The sequence below is a fragment of the Haliaeetus leucocephalus genome, unplaced genomic scaffold (genome assembly GCF_000737465.1).
Source record: "Haliaeetus leucocephalus isolate CR32 unplaced genomic scaffold, Haliaeetus_leucocephalus-4.0 Scaffold656, whole genome shotgun sequence".
Lineage (NCBI taxonomy): Eukaryota > Metazoa > Chordata > Aves > Accipitriformes > Accipitridae > Haliaeetus > Haliaeetus leucocephalus.
The window spans coordinates 12,022,534-12,037,816 of NW_010973092.1; the positions used below are offsets into that span (position 1 = coordinate 12,022,534).

A 15,283-nucleotide genomic window follows, 5' to 3' on the forward strand; every position below is an offset into this window, starting at 1 on the left:
GGGCCACGCTGCTGGGGTGCCAGCGGAGAGACGCTTCTCCGCGTGTGAAAAACAGAATCCTAAACCGCCTCGGCTAACGGAGGGACGTTTCCTTCTCCCCCCCCCCCCCCCCCGCCCCGTTCATCTCGTGTGAAAACAGCCGAACGCAAATATTTTGGAAATTCCTGGTAGCAGGAATTCGAGTGCGTCGGCACCACGGGCACCCGCCAGGAATTGGTTTTAGAGATGTGGCCCGACGGGTGTCGAGAGCGAAGGGTTTGCATCCTCTCCCTGGCGAAACTTCAAACCCTCGGAAAAAAACCGACTTGAAATCAAGTATTAAATGGGGACATCTAGGGGAAATACCCGACGGTGCAGCCACGCATCCTAATACCTCGGGTTTTAACGGAAGACTCAGTGGTGAATGGTTGTCCACGCAAACCTCAGGGATGCCAACACCGCTCGCACCAGCGGGGCTGTTTTGCCCCCCATACGTGTCCCATTAACGAGCCGAGGGCAGGGGGCCGGGGGGTGCGTTTGCACACTCCATCCTGATGTGTCATGCAGGCGAAACTCAGCATCTCGGGTCGAGAACACCTGGGCGCAGTGATTTCTGATTAAGGTCCCTCATATATTATACGCTAGAGCGTGGGGGCTGATTGTCACCTCTCGTTGTCTTTGCTGTTAGGAAAAAAATGGGTTTATCCTGGTATGATCAACCCTCACATCTCTATTGGAAATTTCCCGATATTGATGCTTGAAATACTATTTAAAACTCCAGTTCCTGGAAATCTGTGGCAGTACGAGAATTTCAGCTGCCTTTTTTGAAGAAAGTTTCACGTTCCCCTACTTCTTCCTTTCTCCCCACTTAGTTGTAGGAAAAACAAGCTGAAAATGCAACCCAAGTATATCCCTGAAACAGAAAGAAGCTGAAAATAATTGAGTACTTGTTTTCACCTAACTTCACGGGTTTTGGATCTCACAGGTGTCAAACCAAGTCAGCAAACAGGTTAATTATCTATCTATGAATTACTTCTTACTGTTTCTCAAGTGATAAATAAGAGAAAGAGAATATAAACTCCAGAAATGCAAACAACTTTGCAAATCTGCCCCAAGCTCTGGGGTCCATCTCTGATCCTATGGACAGATGATCATGAGCATCACAATTGCATTAAGCATGACCGCTGAGTCAGCACAGTCCTCAGCAGTACGCGTTAGCAGAGCTGAGCTCTCGCTCAGCATTACAACCCAAGGAGAAGAAACTGCTGACCTGACTGCAAGACTACATACAGCTCTGTGTTTAAAATGTGGGGTTACAGAGGGTCTGTCAACCAAAGTAAGCCAGTGGACTTAGATTTTATTGGTATTATTCCTGGTGTAGGTTAGGGGTAAGGAATAAAGAACACTTTCAATGGTTATTGCTGTACTGGATTGGACTCGTTCTGGGTTGGAAAAGAAACGGGTGATAAACACTTTAAATAAATACAAGAGCAGTTCAGCTTCCTAACAGCTAACATGAACAAGAAACTGGGCATTCAAAAGCAGCCACCTCTGAGCTATAGCTCCCAGACACGTTGCACAGGACACTGTCAGGTACTGGAAACCACAAACATCAAAGCCCTGGCTAAGAGGAAGAGCGAAGCCCTGCAGTGGCTGCTACATAGGACCTCCTCAGCATGGACCAACAGGCTTTGGAGTACCGCTTGTCTGGGGTTGAGATTTTCATTACAGTCTAAAATAAATCCTTAAGTCTGTGCTATCATCTGGCACATTTTAATCAAATTTAATGCTCTCAAGCATTGTAAGGATAGTTTCTGTCACTTGATTTTAGTACATATTATCCTTCAGTGCTGAATGGAAGAGGACCCTTTGCCTCCACATCTGAGGGGAATTCTTGAAAATGGGGAAAAAGCATTGAAGTTGTAGGACAGAGGTTGCATCTGGTTCTAGGGCAGAATTTTCCTTCTGTGAGCGGTCATTGCCATGACACTAATTCTGTTTCACTGATCTTCCATGGCCAGCCAAGATGAAGCTGAAATCTGGGTGTTTTCTGCAGCATCTGCATTTACTACTGAAGTATACTGCTTGTATGTCAGTAAGAAATGCTGCGGCACTGATGGAGCATTTCCAGCTCTTGGATGTTCATCGAAAGAATTATCTGAATGGAAAGAACTTCTGAAAACGAGATTGGCATTAATGCTCTAAAATTACAGGCCCTGTGTAATGCTTTGAAAAGAGACACACAGAATGCTAAATCGCTTAGGATTTAAAACCAGAGATCAGAGACATTACAAATATTGCACTTCAGATGTTACAACAAATGCAGCACTTTGTAATACTAAACTAGCAGCTTGGTTAATACAAGTGGTTGGCAATACCCCAGAAAGCTTTCAGATACAGCATGTATCGCCATGTCCTCCCTGCGCTATCATGCCCCAGCTGCTCTGGGAGCTTACATGGCCTGGCTACTCCTGTGTTGGCTTCTGAAATATGTATGGCTCAGGGGACCACGGCAGAGCCACTGAGATGCATTTTCAGCTCTCATTGAAGATACTCCTTTCCCTTTCCCCCTTCCATTGCATCCTTCCCTGTTTATGAGACAGAAAAAGGTCCAAGAGGCTATGAAACCTATTTGATTTTATGGTATTATTGTCCTCTGCATCCCAGCAGCATGTGAAGCCCCAGGCCTGCTAGTACTGTACAAACATGATAACCAGGTCCTGGCACAACGAGCTGATAATCGACACAGGAAAAACCCAGGCCAGCCATAAAGGAGATCTTTACAGCTGTGCAAGTGAGATGCCAGGAACACAGGGCAAGAGGGGATTTCTGGCTCACTGAAGCTAATTCCTTAGTACTACAGCAACCTCATCATGTAATCCTTTCCATAAACTGATCGTGCTCCGTGTTAGAAAGCAGGCGGGTTTCTTGCCAATAGTGTCCTCCACATGAGACTGTTTGCAACCCCCTGTCCACTGGTTCACAGCTTCCCCACCTCCCGCCTGCAGTTCTTGAGTCTATTGCCATGTTTTTGCAAACCCTCACGCTGCTCCAGCTCGAATGGCACCTCTTCCCATGGATTTACCCCACTGGCAGGGATTTAAGGGTAGCAGAATCAGACGAGGCTGCAGATTTTTTTTAGTGGGGGCTGTTTGTCCTCTGTGTTCACACTTGGGGAGGTTTGAGGGAAATGCTGGATCTGGAGGTTTGGCTCTTCCTCTGCACTAGAGAAGATTAAATAGGACTAAAAATAACTGCTAGTGAACCATGAGTTAGAAGTCACACCTCCAAAAGAAAAATGAGTTCTTTTTCCGATGTTTCTGGTTTGTTGGAAAAGTCCTTTTTTCCTGCAGGGGTGGGGTGGAGCAGAAGACAGACAGAAAATTATGAGCACTTTAACATTGCCTTCAGCGCAGAAATTACATATGCCTCTTTCATAAATCAGGCCATCTTATTAATACTGTCCATTAATTCTGAACAGTATCTCGTCTGCTACTATGTTTTAATTGCCTGTGCAACCTGTCTGGGAGCAGTGGGCATTTAAAATAAAATAAATCCTGCTAATTATTGCTCCCAGCTTTGTGCAGACGATGCCCGAGAGCTCACTGTTTTCCAGATCTGCAGTTTTATTGCTTTCTCTGTTATGTGACCGACCTGAATAAGGACAAGATCATGCTGCTGTTTGACTTGCTGGACCGAAATGTGAGGGGAAGGATTTGCTTTAATGAGTTCTACACAGTGGTGTACACCCTCCTGTCCCATGAGGTGTGTATCCTGTGGGTTCTGGAGTCAGTGCAGGCACATCTGCACCATCCAACACTCCCGTAAAGGGAATCAGCTCACTGGAGCTGATCTTTACTCATGGCATACAAGGGATGGAGAGGGTACCTGGGTCTACGCTGCTACATAGAAAAGGAAAGCAGGGAAGTGAGCAGTCCCCCTGTTAATACCAACCTTGCTCCTCTGGGATAAATCTACCCCTGAACCTTTTGCAAGGTAGGAACCATCTAAACACTCCTCCCAGCTCAGGCTGTCCATCTTAGTTCTCCAAAAAACAAGCCCTCAGCTGTGTCTACCTATGGGGAAGAGAGCAGAGCATCCGTTTTCACCCGTCTGTTCTTGCGAGCTTGTAGGTGCAGGACGCGCTGATGCCCTTCTTCAGCCTCCCCGGCATCACCTACAACCCAGGCTGGGGAGGGACCGGTGCCCTTTCAGGGAAAAGCAGCGAGGACAGCAGGCTGCGGCGAGGGAGAGAGGCGGTAAAGCCAGGGTTACCCCCAGAGCTCAACCTTGCTGTTGGATATGTCCTGCAGCTCCGCTCTGGACCAGACACGTGGCTGAAGGCCAGTGCTCGGGACTGCTGCCTGCAGGACTCGGGGAGGAAGGAGACGAGTCGACCGCAGGACACAGCCCTACAAGTCGTTCGGCACACGGGAGGGATGGGAAAGGACCTCACAAAGCAGCCTTGGAGCTTGGCTGGCTGGCGGTAGCTCTCCCCGGCACAGCCTGAACGCAGCCGGCAGCGGCCACGTGCTCCCGCATGGCTCCGCGGCAGGAAGCACCAGGATTTTGGTATTTCCTGCGGGCGCGACTAGCGGGAGGTCACCTTTATTCTCTGGACACGAGCACCAGTTGGTATTCCACATATTCTATCCAAGCAGGAAATCAGTGCTTATCATCTGTTTCTAAACTTTTCTGCCCTGTAACAGAATGATCTTGAAAAGCAGTTCATCCCCCGGCACGCGGGACGTGCTTTTCAACTGCTGGATGTAGACAGGGATAATATGATTGATTTTAATGAGTTTGAAGCCAAAAGGTTTCTCTTCAACATCCAGAAAGAAGTTAAGAAGATATTCAAGGACATTGGTATTTCTGGAGATGAGGTAAAATTGGAGAAATTACAGGCAAAAGAGAGGCCATGAAAATGCCCCTAAACTCAAAATTAATCCTTGGGATTAATTTTGCACTGCAGCCCGCAGCCAATTCTCACTCAAGCCTGAGTTTTCTTCCTGTTGACTTCAGGAGTGGGCCTTTGATGACTTACCACACAGTCTGAAACGAAAACGTTTTAACAGTAAGACAGCAACAGGAAGAAATAATTTTTGGGGGGTAAACCGGGCATATTCCTCTGTCTGAGGAGACTGATGGGAGGAGGTGGGCAGGACTGGCAGAAGTGTCTTTTTTTAAGCCATTTTCTTCCAAGTTCACTTGTGACTTCTCATTACTTTCCAAGCTCTCTGCAGTCCATTCTCAGAGCTGCTAGCCAGGGGGTACCTCGGTGGGGTACACTCAGACTTGAAACTCCTTCTAGAAACATTAAGAGTGCCGTACCTCGGCTTATACCCATGCCATGGACATGCCGATGCCAGAGAAGAGCCCCAGGGGAAGCTCCTTCTCTTCTCTGATGGATCCCTCATTTTGACCTTAAACAAGCTCCAGGTTCCAAGGAGAGGCTGTAGGGATCTCGCCCATCCCTGCCCCACGGAACAAAGCTGGTAACAGCACCTCCCCTCCAGCTCTGCATTGACACAGTCCTCCTTATGGAGGTGCATGCAGACATCCCTTGCCAATTTGATTTTACCACCAGCTCACCTTCGTCCCCCATCTGGACACCGGTGCTCTTTCAAATCCCTCTCTGCTCTGAAGTACTCCCTGATTAATGACCACCTGCCACTACACTGGTAGGGAATCAGTCATTAATAGACTGTAGATGTCTCTTATCTCTGTCACAGCTTCACACCGTCCTCATGACTTCAGCATCTCGGCATGCTCGGGGAGCACATTTAGCAAGACAGCCATTAGTAACCGAGGCAGATGCCTTCTCTTTCTCCTCCTTTCTGCTGCCAGGTTTCTGGGTTATTGTTTTCATCAGTGATTCTCCTCCTCTATGTTCCACCATCAGTATCCTCTTCAATTATTTGTTATGGGCAGTTGTTGCATCTCTCCTGTAAGCCCTGCAGGGCTTGCAGTCTGGTTCCTGTGTGGTTTAGTAGCGCAGCGAGGTATCAAAGCCTCCGTCCTGCTCGGGGCCTGCGGATAGTTCTCTGATGCCCTCGGAGTAGTTTCCTGCAATAAGCTGTTCCAGCCCCAAGTTGCATTGATCCTGTCCTTTCATCTTGAGGCTGCCTGATTAAGAGGCCACTTTAAGCAGGAGCACCATGGCTGTGACAGAGCCGTGAAGGCACCCCGCTCCCCCCATCCACACCATAAGCCCAGCTGTTATGAATCACTCCAACATCTGCAAGTCATTACAAACAGTAGAGAAACAGCCATGTGCCAGGGAGGTGCCCTGTGTGCCTGTAACATGTTCAGGATGAGCTGGAGGCAATCAGTTGAAACCAATTTGTCCTGAGTCAGTTGGGAAAGTAGAGCAAGTTGGAGAAGGGGATGAGAGCCTGGACTCAGGGTCTTTCCCTGAAATAAATGTTTACATTGGGCAAGGCTGCCTTGCTAAGCTAGGGATCTATCTCCTCTCCAGAACTAGCAACTGAACTACAGGGAATTCAAGATATTTGCAGTCTTCTGCATTGACAAACAACAAAAAGAGGAAGGGGATCATGAATAGCTTCCCAGCAGAACCAGCGAGCTCCTAACAAGACTAACAAGAACCGGCTACCCAGCTGGGAACAACACAGCCTCAGTTCTCTGTCCCCCTGGGCTCAGCTTACAACCGCCAGATAGAGGTACTAAACTTGTAGAAAGTCAATAAATCAAAGTGCTGCAGTAAAGCAATTGCCTGTTCTGTTTTCGCCATTGCACATCGCCACTGGTGAGCACCAGCAACTGGTGTCTGAGGAGGAGGAAGGACTGATGCAACTTGGACTTCAGCCTCGTGCCTCACAATTCTCCCCTGGACTAAGCCTGATGTTAGCGTTATCTTCCCCCATGTACTGCAATAGGCGTGACTTCTCGGTATTTGAGAGACGACCTCTGCTCGTCCCCTACGTTAGACACTGGTTTAGCGAGAGCCTTCCTCCCCAGCGCTGCTGTTTTGCCATGTCAAGATGCATGCAAAGCAAGGCTGGTTTGAAATGGGGCAGACTGGTCTCCGAGGCCGGAGCCGCTCACGCTGGCAGCTTTCTGCTCCCACGCTTTCTGCTCCGCATTCCCCGCCTGCGCGCTCCAGGCTGGGGCAGCTCCCGGCATCCCTGCTGCCGCCCTCGTGAGGAACAGCCCAACGACAGGAAACGCTGTTTGCTTTGTTAACGAAACCACCTAATTAAGCCCATGTGGAGAGAAAGCGAAAGAGGCAGTTTAGTTTCTCTTGCTAATATTGACTGTTTACCCTCTGGGCACGGCAACCGGGTGAATTTATTTCCGCCTCTCACCTTACACACAGGGCATCACACCATTGAGCCTCCTCCAAACTCACTGCCATTAGAGAGCTTCCCTAATGAAGCAGCATGGCTGCAGCATAAGGGACCAATTAGAACAGAAAATTCCAGTCTCCAAGCGCCGCCACTGAACTCCCATGAAACAAGGTTTCGGCATGCCTGTAAGGCAGCATCCCACCTCTCAGACCTTTGCAACTGCTGAGTCCAGAGAAAATAAACTATGCAGCTGAAATCCCTCCCAACTTTCCGGGATTATTCAGAGGAAGAGAGAACACAACGAACCACTCTGCAGAGCAGAGATGAGAGCTCAGTGCCTTTTCCGTAAGTTACCTTGATATTTTTAGCCCAGATGTGGAGGGACAAGCCACCCCAAGCTTTCAGCCAGATGCTTCCTACAGCATCCCGAGTGACTCTGGAGTTCTGCCCTGACCAGGGCAGCTCCCCCTGCATAAGAAGCAGCAAAATCAGGTCCACAGTTAAAGACCCATTTCCCTTAGCGCTGTCTCTGGAGCCCAGCACCAGGTATTAACGCAGCACCGCCCCGCAGAAGCACAGACCGAGCACTGGTCAAACTGGGATGCAGCTTTAGCCAGCAGAAAGCAATCGAGTTTGGCATGGGGCCAGGAGCGAGGGTGCAACATCCACCACGGAGCAGAAACCCCGTGCTAGTTGTAGCATGTTATGCGATGTCAGAGAGCGAGATACAGGTCAATGAAATACGAGTATAGGCACAATACAAACATTAATTATATGTTAATTAGGAGTAGAAACACTGTGATCTATATAACATAGCTCTATAACTCATACATTGTCTTCTCCCCTAAGCTCATATGCTACAGGGTGCGAAGCGACACTCGATTTCACCGCTTGCAGCAGCGACAGTGAAAATTTCAACTCTTGTGCACTTTTGACCTAGAGTCCACATCCTTTTGGGGTTTTGCTTGAGTCAGCAGTCAGCCCGGAATGCCCCAGCCCACTTCACACACCAAAATGTGCTACAGCTGCACACTAAGGACAGCTTGGCGTGGTGCGGGTATGTCTGCACACGCGCAACACCACAAGACGGACGTCCCTCTTACTACTTGACAAGCGACCACGCTTTGCTCGGCTAGGGGATGGGTAAAGGAAGAGCACACGTAGTTTTATAATCCTGGTGTTGGAGGAGATCAGCTCCGAGAACTTCTCTGTCTGTGCTGGGGGAGGTGGAAGGAGGGTTGTCCCATGGGTCAGAACACATGGCTACAAACAAGCCTTCGCACCTGTTATTTTACATATATATATATTAAAAAAGGGAATATGTATATATGAAAGAGATTATATACACACACACATATAAAAGGAATAAAAAAAAATAAAAATATATATGTATAAAAGGGAAAAGTTCCAGGAAAACCACATGCTTGCTTGCTTGCAACTCGCATCACAAATTCTACCATGAAATTATTCTAAGATTAAAAAAAAAAATAATTGAGATGTTTAGCTGTGGTAACATTAGACCAAAGTGGCCCACAAAAAATTATTCCTACTCCTCTGATACCTTAGGTAGTTAATCAAGACTATAAAAGTGGTGACCTGAATTAAGACAACATGTCAGCTAATGTAATTATAGGACAATTACAGAGATCCATTATTTTGCATTGTTCACCAAGGAGCCAGAAGCACATCTGCAGACAGCAGGAGCCTGGCACAGAGGAGGCTCACGCTGGATGTCTAAGTGCATCTCCAGGCCCTGCATTCTCCACGGACTGCACACCTTATTTGCAAGATAAAATGTTGTCACACACCGAAATTACTACCAAAACATGCCTCTAGGGTATCAGACAGGTAATGAAAAAGTTGTAGAGCTCCAGCTCAGAATTAAAAGCCCTACTGAAGAAATTTAAAAAAGAAAAACAACACTGAATTTATTTCTTAAGGCATGGCATTTCCAGGATTACTTTTATTTTTTAAATGCAGGGGAAAAAAAAAAGTAAAATCTCTTTTTTGTTTTAAATACAGGAAATTTTGTACAGCAATTCCAATAGAAGTTCATGATGGTTTGCTCTCAATGGTAAAAGATCTTCCGTAGGTTAAAAAAACAAACAAAAAAATCACATAATTTAACAGTCTAAAGACAACCTGCTTGTGCTTTGCAGTTGGTTAAAAATACGTGCACACACTACTGCGATATGTCAACCAAGAAACAGGAGGTACAACAGAAAAATACATAATGCATTTTAAAAGTTACCCGATGTTCACAGCATCTTTATATTGACCTAGAATCCTTCATTGACTGAAGGAGCCAGGGAGGGGAAAAAAGTTAAAAAGCATGTTTTACACAACTGGTATATTTGATTCTAAAAGACTTTATAAAAGTTACAGGGGGGGAAAAACGGTCACATCACTGGAATCCCCTCATCCTTGTTTCACTGCATGTTGGAGCTATGTATTTTCTGTGTCAGTACCAAATCTAGCACCGTATCCTACGTAATATGAATGTTCGTTACATGGCACACACAAACAAACTGCATACAAAAAGTTTTACCATAAAAATGAAGATATTTATTCAAGAAGTACAAATTTGATGGTACCAGCCATCTTTGAAAGCCATTACCATGAGGCAGAGAGGACACAAACTGAAGTCTCTTGCTCAGAGCATATGAAAGCAAGTGTCTTACAAATTGCCAGCTAATGCAGTCATTTCAATCATTGCTCAAAAGCCACCTCCACTTTTTAAACATTCCCTGGACTTGAGAGGCACAAATAGGGTTTTTAATACAAGACCAGTTAGTTATTTTAATAAAGCCATCAGCTAAAATTTATTTTGTTTTAAATTTCCTTAAATTGTCTCCAGCCTTTGACTGGATTCAAATTTCCTAAAGAAAAAAGGGACTTGGGAACAAGCAGGTGCAGAATTTTTGGAGCTCAAGATGAACTAAAAGTTTTAAGGCAGGAGTCAGGATTTTAAGTTCTCTATTTGCCCCATGGCTCTGATTGAATGGTCTTCATCTGTAAAGTATACAAATACCGAGTTCTACTGGATAAATACCCAACAGGTGGTCCTGGTTGGAGGGCAGGAACATACTTTTTCATGGAGAGTCCAGTGGACACATTTATTAAAAGTCTCAAAGTCCACGGTAAGAAGCCCGCTGGTTAAAACATCTCATCTTCCAACCATTTGACTTTTGTAGGCTCAGTGGCATGTATCTCCCTTGGAAGGAGAGCTATAGCTCCATTTCCTATGAACAAGAGCAACACACACGCGGCTACAGAGTATCTAAGCAGATGAAATATGGAAGAGGAGAGCCATTTGCAGAGCAGAGCTATCAAAAACACTTTATGAAAAGGAAAGTTTTAAAGCAGGCAGACTTGTATATACAGTCATTAACCAACAGAAGTGTTTGTAGCTGCAGATATAATAGCAGGACATTCATCTTCTTTGGGAGAAGACAGAAGCACGGTTGCTGGAAAGTTTAACTCCAAGGCTTCCTACATTAGTTAACTTGCAAGGCAGACCAACAACATCTAGTGGATTTGAAGCAGATTTTTTTTCTTTTTCCAAGAAAGTTACAGAGCATACAAAGTTCATCCTCCCACCCAAAGCAAGTTTTCAAAAACGCCTTTCTCAAACACCACTACATCCTACTCCAGGAGAGCGCAAGCTGTCCAAGAGCTGCCAGCCATCATCCAGGAGGGAGTCAGAATTACGGGGGAAGTGGTGAAGGGCAAAGGAAAAAAAGCCCCTTTTTCTAACAGAGGCTACTTTCATTTCAACAGAACAGGATCTGAGCAGCGCAGTGAAAAAGCCAACAAAAATCTTTTTTTTTTTTTTTTTTAAATGTAAACATTCTCTGCATAAGGTGCAGGGTCTTGGATGTATGTACAGTGACATAGAAAACAGTTTGTAAAATATAGATCAAGAGTCAGAAATGTAGCTACACTTAGGCTTCTGAAGATAGAAACGGAGAAACGTACAGCATTCATTTTGTCAACACTTAACACAGCGAAAATGCTTTCAAAACTCCATGGCTAAAAGCATCCCACCATTGTAACAAAAATTTTTTTTTAATAGTTTTTAAAAAGTTTTTACATTATTTACTAACAATGGATATATATGCAGAAGCATGTCATACTACAGCAATATTTTATCAGTTGGCCATCTGCTCTACCAAAGGTTATGCATGTTGCCATGTGTTGCCTTGTTGCTCTGATGAACCCCTCTTTCCTCTCCTCCCAAAGCAACTTAGGAACTTTCTGTGAAAGGCAAAGAGGAGCTGAGTTTTGTTTGGTTGCTCCTAGGGTGAGTTTTTTTGTTGTTGTTGTTACTACTTTTAGCATTGGGGTGTCTATTAAAAAACCCAATTTATTACACTGCTGACTCACATCATTTAGTTTTCCAAAATATTTTCCAGATCCAGAGAAGCAAAGGCTTTCAGAAAGCTCTAAAAAAGTTCCCACAATGCAGCTATTCCAAGCTGTGTCTTCTGCAGAGGACACCAATAAACTGTGATGCACAAAGAGCCAAGGTAGTCAATGAAACTTTTGGGAGCTGGATGCTCTGAAGGAGCAGCTGTCACTTGGTTGTGGAAGACGACCCTGAGCATCCTTCTGTAGTGTGCTGAGCACTGTATCTACAGCACCTGTGACTTCTCTGGAGCTCCCTCGCCCCAGCAGACTGTGTGTGTTCATGCCTCTCTGCCCTTCAAGCTGTTCAGGAGTGTGGAATTTCACTAGGTTATCACTTCTGGGTCAGACAGAAGCAACAATAAAGAGTATAAAAATCTGAATCGCATCAGACAGACCTGTCACTAACGTGGTAAAAAATGTTATCTACTGGCATCAGTTCATAGCCAGAGCTATGAATGACACAAAGGGCTGATGGGTCTAAGAAATAAAATAAAATAAAAAAAAAATCCTATTACTCCTCACTTGTCTGTACTTGGCATTGCAGTTCATGGCTGCATGCGTTATAAAAACCTGTTGCATTGCTTCAATTATACCCAAGACTCCACACGGTGCAGGGCAGCACACCAGTTAGCACGCCAAAACCCAGCCCAGGCCATGCTGCCAGCAGCATTGAGCTGCAAGCTCAACACACGCTCATGCTGCAAAATAAAGATGCACACACCAGTGTGCTTCTATCCATCCTCCCCGTGAGCAGCCACTGGTGTCCACCACGCAGACCTGCACCAGTCCTTCCCACCAGGGCTGCCAGCTAAACAGCGGTTTAGTACTTGGTTAGTCTCACTTCAGCCATGCCTACTCTGCTCTGCAATTAAACCAGCCTTCCCTCCCTCCTCCAGGCACGCAGGGAGCTCTGCTCTGCCCAGACACCCGCATGAGTCCCACGGGAGCCCCAGCCCAGTCCCCTGCTCTGGCATTTGCACCGAAGACCATCTCACAGGATAAAGACAAAGCATTTCAGAGACAGAAATGACTGTTCTCTCAACGTATATTGCAACCTCTAGTTATACACACGGGATATGTTAGTCAACATGCTGTATGCCTTCATTACTGATTTTTATATATATATATATTTCAAAACTTAGAATTCTTTCCTAATACAAATCTTTAAAAATTTGTTTCCAGCAGGGTATGTGCTTAGTACATCTGTCATTTTATACAGAAGAGGTTGAAAAGTCTCACTTTCACCTATCAAAGCATTTTACCATTGAATTTTTTCAGTTTTAGATATGTGCTTAAGGGACAGGAGGTGGGGAAGGCTGTTAGAGAAGAGAGTATTTTCATGAACCAATTCGCTGTTCTACTCAAAGCCCACTCACGACATGGCCTTCAGATCATCACCTTGCTCCCTGACATAAAAGCAATTAATATAAAGCATGGTCATCTATTACAGCATGATATAACTGAACCTTTTCCAACTAAGAGAGGGGAGAGAGAAAGAAGGAGCTCTCCCAGACCCTACACGCTGTAATCTCAAAAACAATACATAGTGACAATAGCCTGAACAAAAATAGAAAAAGAAAAAAAAAAAAAATCAACAAAATGGATCCTACAAAAAAAAAAAAAGAAAAAAGTAGTGTTTTAGTGTTCACAGCTACAGAACTGTCACTCTGGTTTGCTCCTCCTTAATCTATCACGATTCCCCCTGTTCCAGAAGGGACTGCAGGGAAATGACATTGTAAAGACCGTTTATACAGACATGCAAGTTATGCCTTACAAGACAAGTAGTGTCTTCCTGGCATGAAACCATCCTTTGCCCTGCGAAATCCAAGAGATTTTTGAGTTGTTTATATATCAAATATTTTTTTCCCCTCTGGAATGCAAGAGATCTGGCTGCAAAAACCCAGTATAGTAAATCATATTTGCCTTAAAAAAACCCTCCACAATAGAAAACTTTTGTTATAGATTAGTATATATCAGCTTTGATTTCATCTTTAAAAGGAAAAAAAAAAAACCCAAACCAAGTCACTTTGGTGTTTATGAGAACAGGGAACTACTCGGCCACTGCACTTCAGTCATCCTGTACCAAACTGGGGCAAAAGGAACTGTCAGAAAACCATAGGCTTAATACAACACAGGGACTAAAAAGAAAGCTATATCTATTCAGAGTAGGGTGAGAAATGCATACAAAATGTGGATCTGTTTTCCAACCATCAATGTAAATTCTGCGCCTGCTTCCACGTGCTGGGAAAGACTTGTGATGTTGTACAAGTGACCCCTGCTCATTCTGGCTCGATGCTGATGCTCATGGAGCAAAGAACTCCCTTCAAGTCCAAGAAACTGAGTTCTATGGAATCAATGAAGGAGCAAAAGTAACAAGTTTAAAATTGTCAATGTAACCCACCAGTTTCACTAGCAGACAAGAAAGAGCTGGGACAACTGTAGCTTTAGACCGATCATTCAGAGAGGGAAGACAGAAACCAATAGTTTTGGAAGAAGTCAAATCATTTCAACGATGGCTTAAAACCCAAGCAAACTAGAAACTGTGTAAAAGGAACAGGGCGTTTGATCTCCACCAAAGGCATTACCAGAAAAGGGTGCAGAGCAGCCAAAGGAAAACAGAGAGCATCTCTGACTGAGGGAACAAGCAATTCGACTGCTCCCCTGCCCCGCAAATATGCTCTGATTCAGATTTTTGAGACTACAAAAGGATTTGTCGTTTGCCAAAAGGGTTCCTCTTACATTCTGAAGGGAAAGCACTGGCTGTGAAACACCACCGTCACGCTCTGGGCTGCAGGTGCATGTCGGTGAGGATACCTCCAGTTGTCCTGGCTGGAGAGTCACCAGAGCTAGAAGACTGGCTGCTGTTTCAAATGACAGTCACAGGAAAAGCTGAAAACCGTGTGCTATCGTGTCCTTCTTACCATCTTCCATGCTTTGTGCCCTCTAGGAATAGAGGGGAAGCTGCAATCCATTGCATGTAGGTGTAACTGCAGTTTAACCTGGACCTATCACACTGGTGCCATTTGATGACGGTGATGCACCCAACCGTTAAGCACAGACCAGTGCATCACTCACCTTAGCTAGCCTCATCAAAGCTTGTTTTAATGGTCTGAGTGATATACAGTAATTCAGCAGGCACGTACTCAGGTGCCGGTCAGCCAGTAAACTTCAGGCTGAGTCAGTCTTGTAGCAAGTAAGTTTACAGTACAGTACGAGAGAGTATACATTGACTAAGTTATTGCCTAAGGCTCCAGCGGGCTATGTTCCCAGCTCGGGAGCCAGCAATGGCACAGGACTGCGTTGCCATCTTGGAATGTACAATTGCTTGGTCTGAGCATCACCAGGAGCCGCCCGTGCGCGACAGAGACCGAGTCCCCAGCCCAGGGGCTGCCCGGGGCCAGTTGTGCCTCGGCAGTGCCTGGGCGAAGCACGCGAGTTAGGTCAAACTAGAAAGGATCCCTGTGAACAGGCAGCGTGGGACCTATTCAGAGCAGCTGCGATTCTTGCATGAACTGCATGTGGTGCTGATATGAAATTTTATAAATTGATTAGTTTTTAAATTTTTTTTTTTCTTAAATAAAAGT

General features: G+C 45.4%; 1 protein-coding gene across 1 annotated transcript; it reads left to right on the forward strand.

Moving 5' to 3' along the window:
• Positions 1-2,068: 2,068 nt before the first annotated feature.
• EFCAB9 (EF-hand calcium binding domain 9) lies at positions 2,069-6,544 on the forward strand. The gene is made up of 5 exons (XM_010579240.1): positions 2,069-2,143; positions 3,595-3,744; positions 4,113-4,238; positions 4,689-4,862; positions 6,464-6,544. Exons 1-5 carry the CDS (start codon positions 2,069-2,071, stop codon positions 6,542-6,544), a joined length of 606 nt encoding a protein of 201 aa, XP_010577542.1.
• Positions 6,545-15,283: the final 8,739 nt, after the last annotated feature.

What these genes read in the sequence shown, in the direction of transcription:
- EFCAB9 (XM_010579240.1), top strand. Translation starts at nt 2,069, where the DNA reads ATGTCAGTAAGAAATGCTGCGGCACTGATGGAGCATTTCCAGCTCTTG. An exon ending in ATCGAAAGAATTATCTGAAT is followed by an intron (nt 2,144 to 3,594) that starts GGAAAGAACTTC and finishes CACTGTTTTCCA; the next exon opens with GATCTGCAGTTTTATTGCTT. An exon ending in TGCGGCGAGGGAGAGAGGCG is followed by an intron (nt 4,239 to 4,688) that starts GTAAAGCCAGGG and finishes GCCCTGTAACAG; the next exon opens with AATGATCTTGAAAAGCAGTT.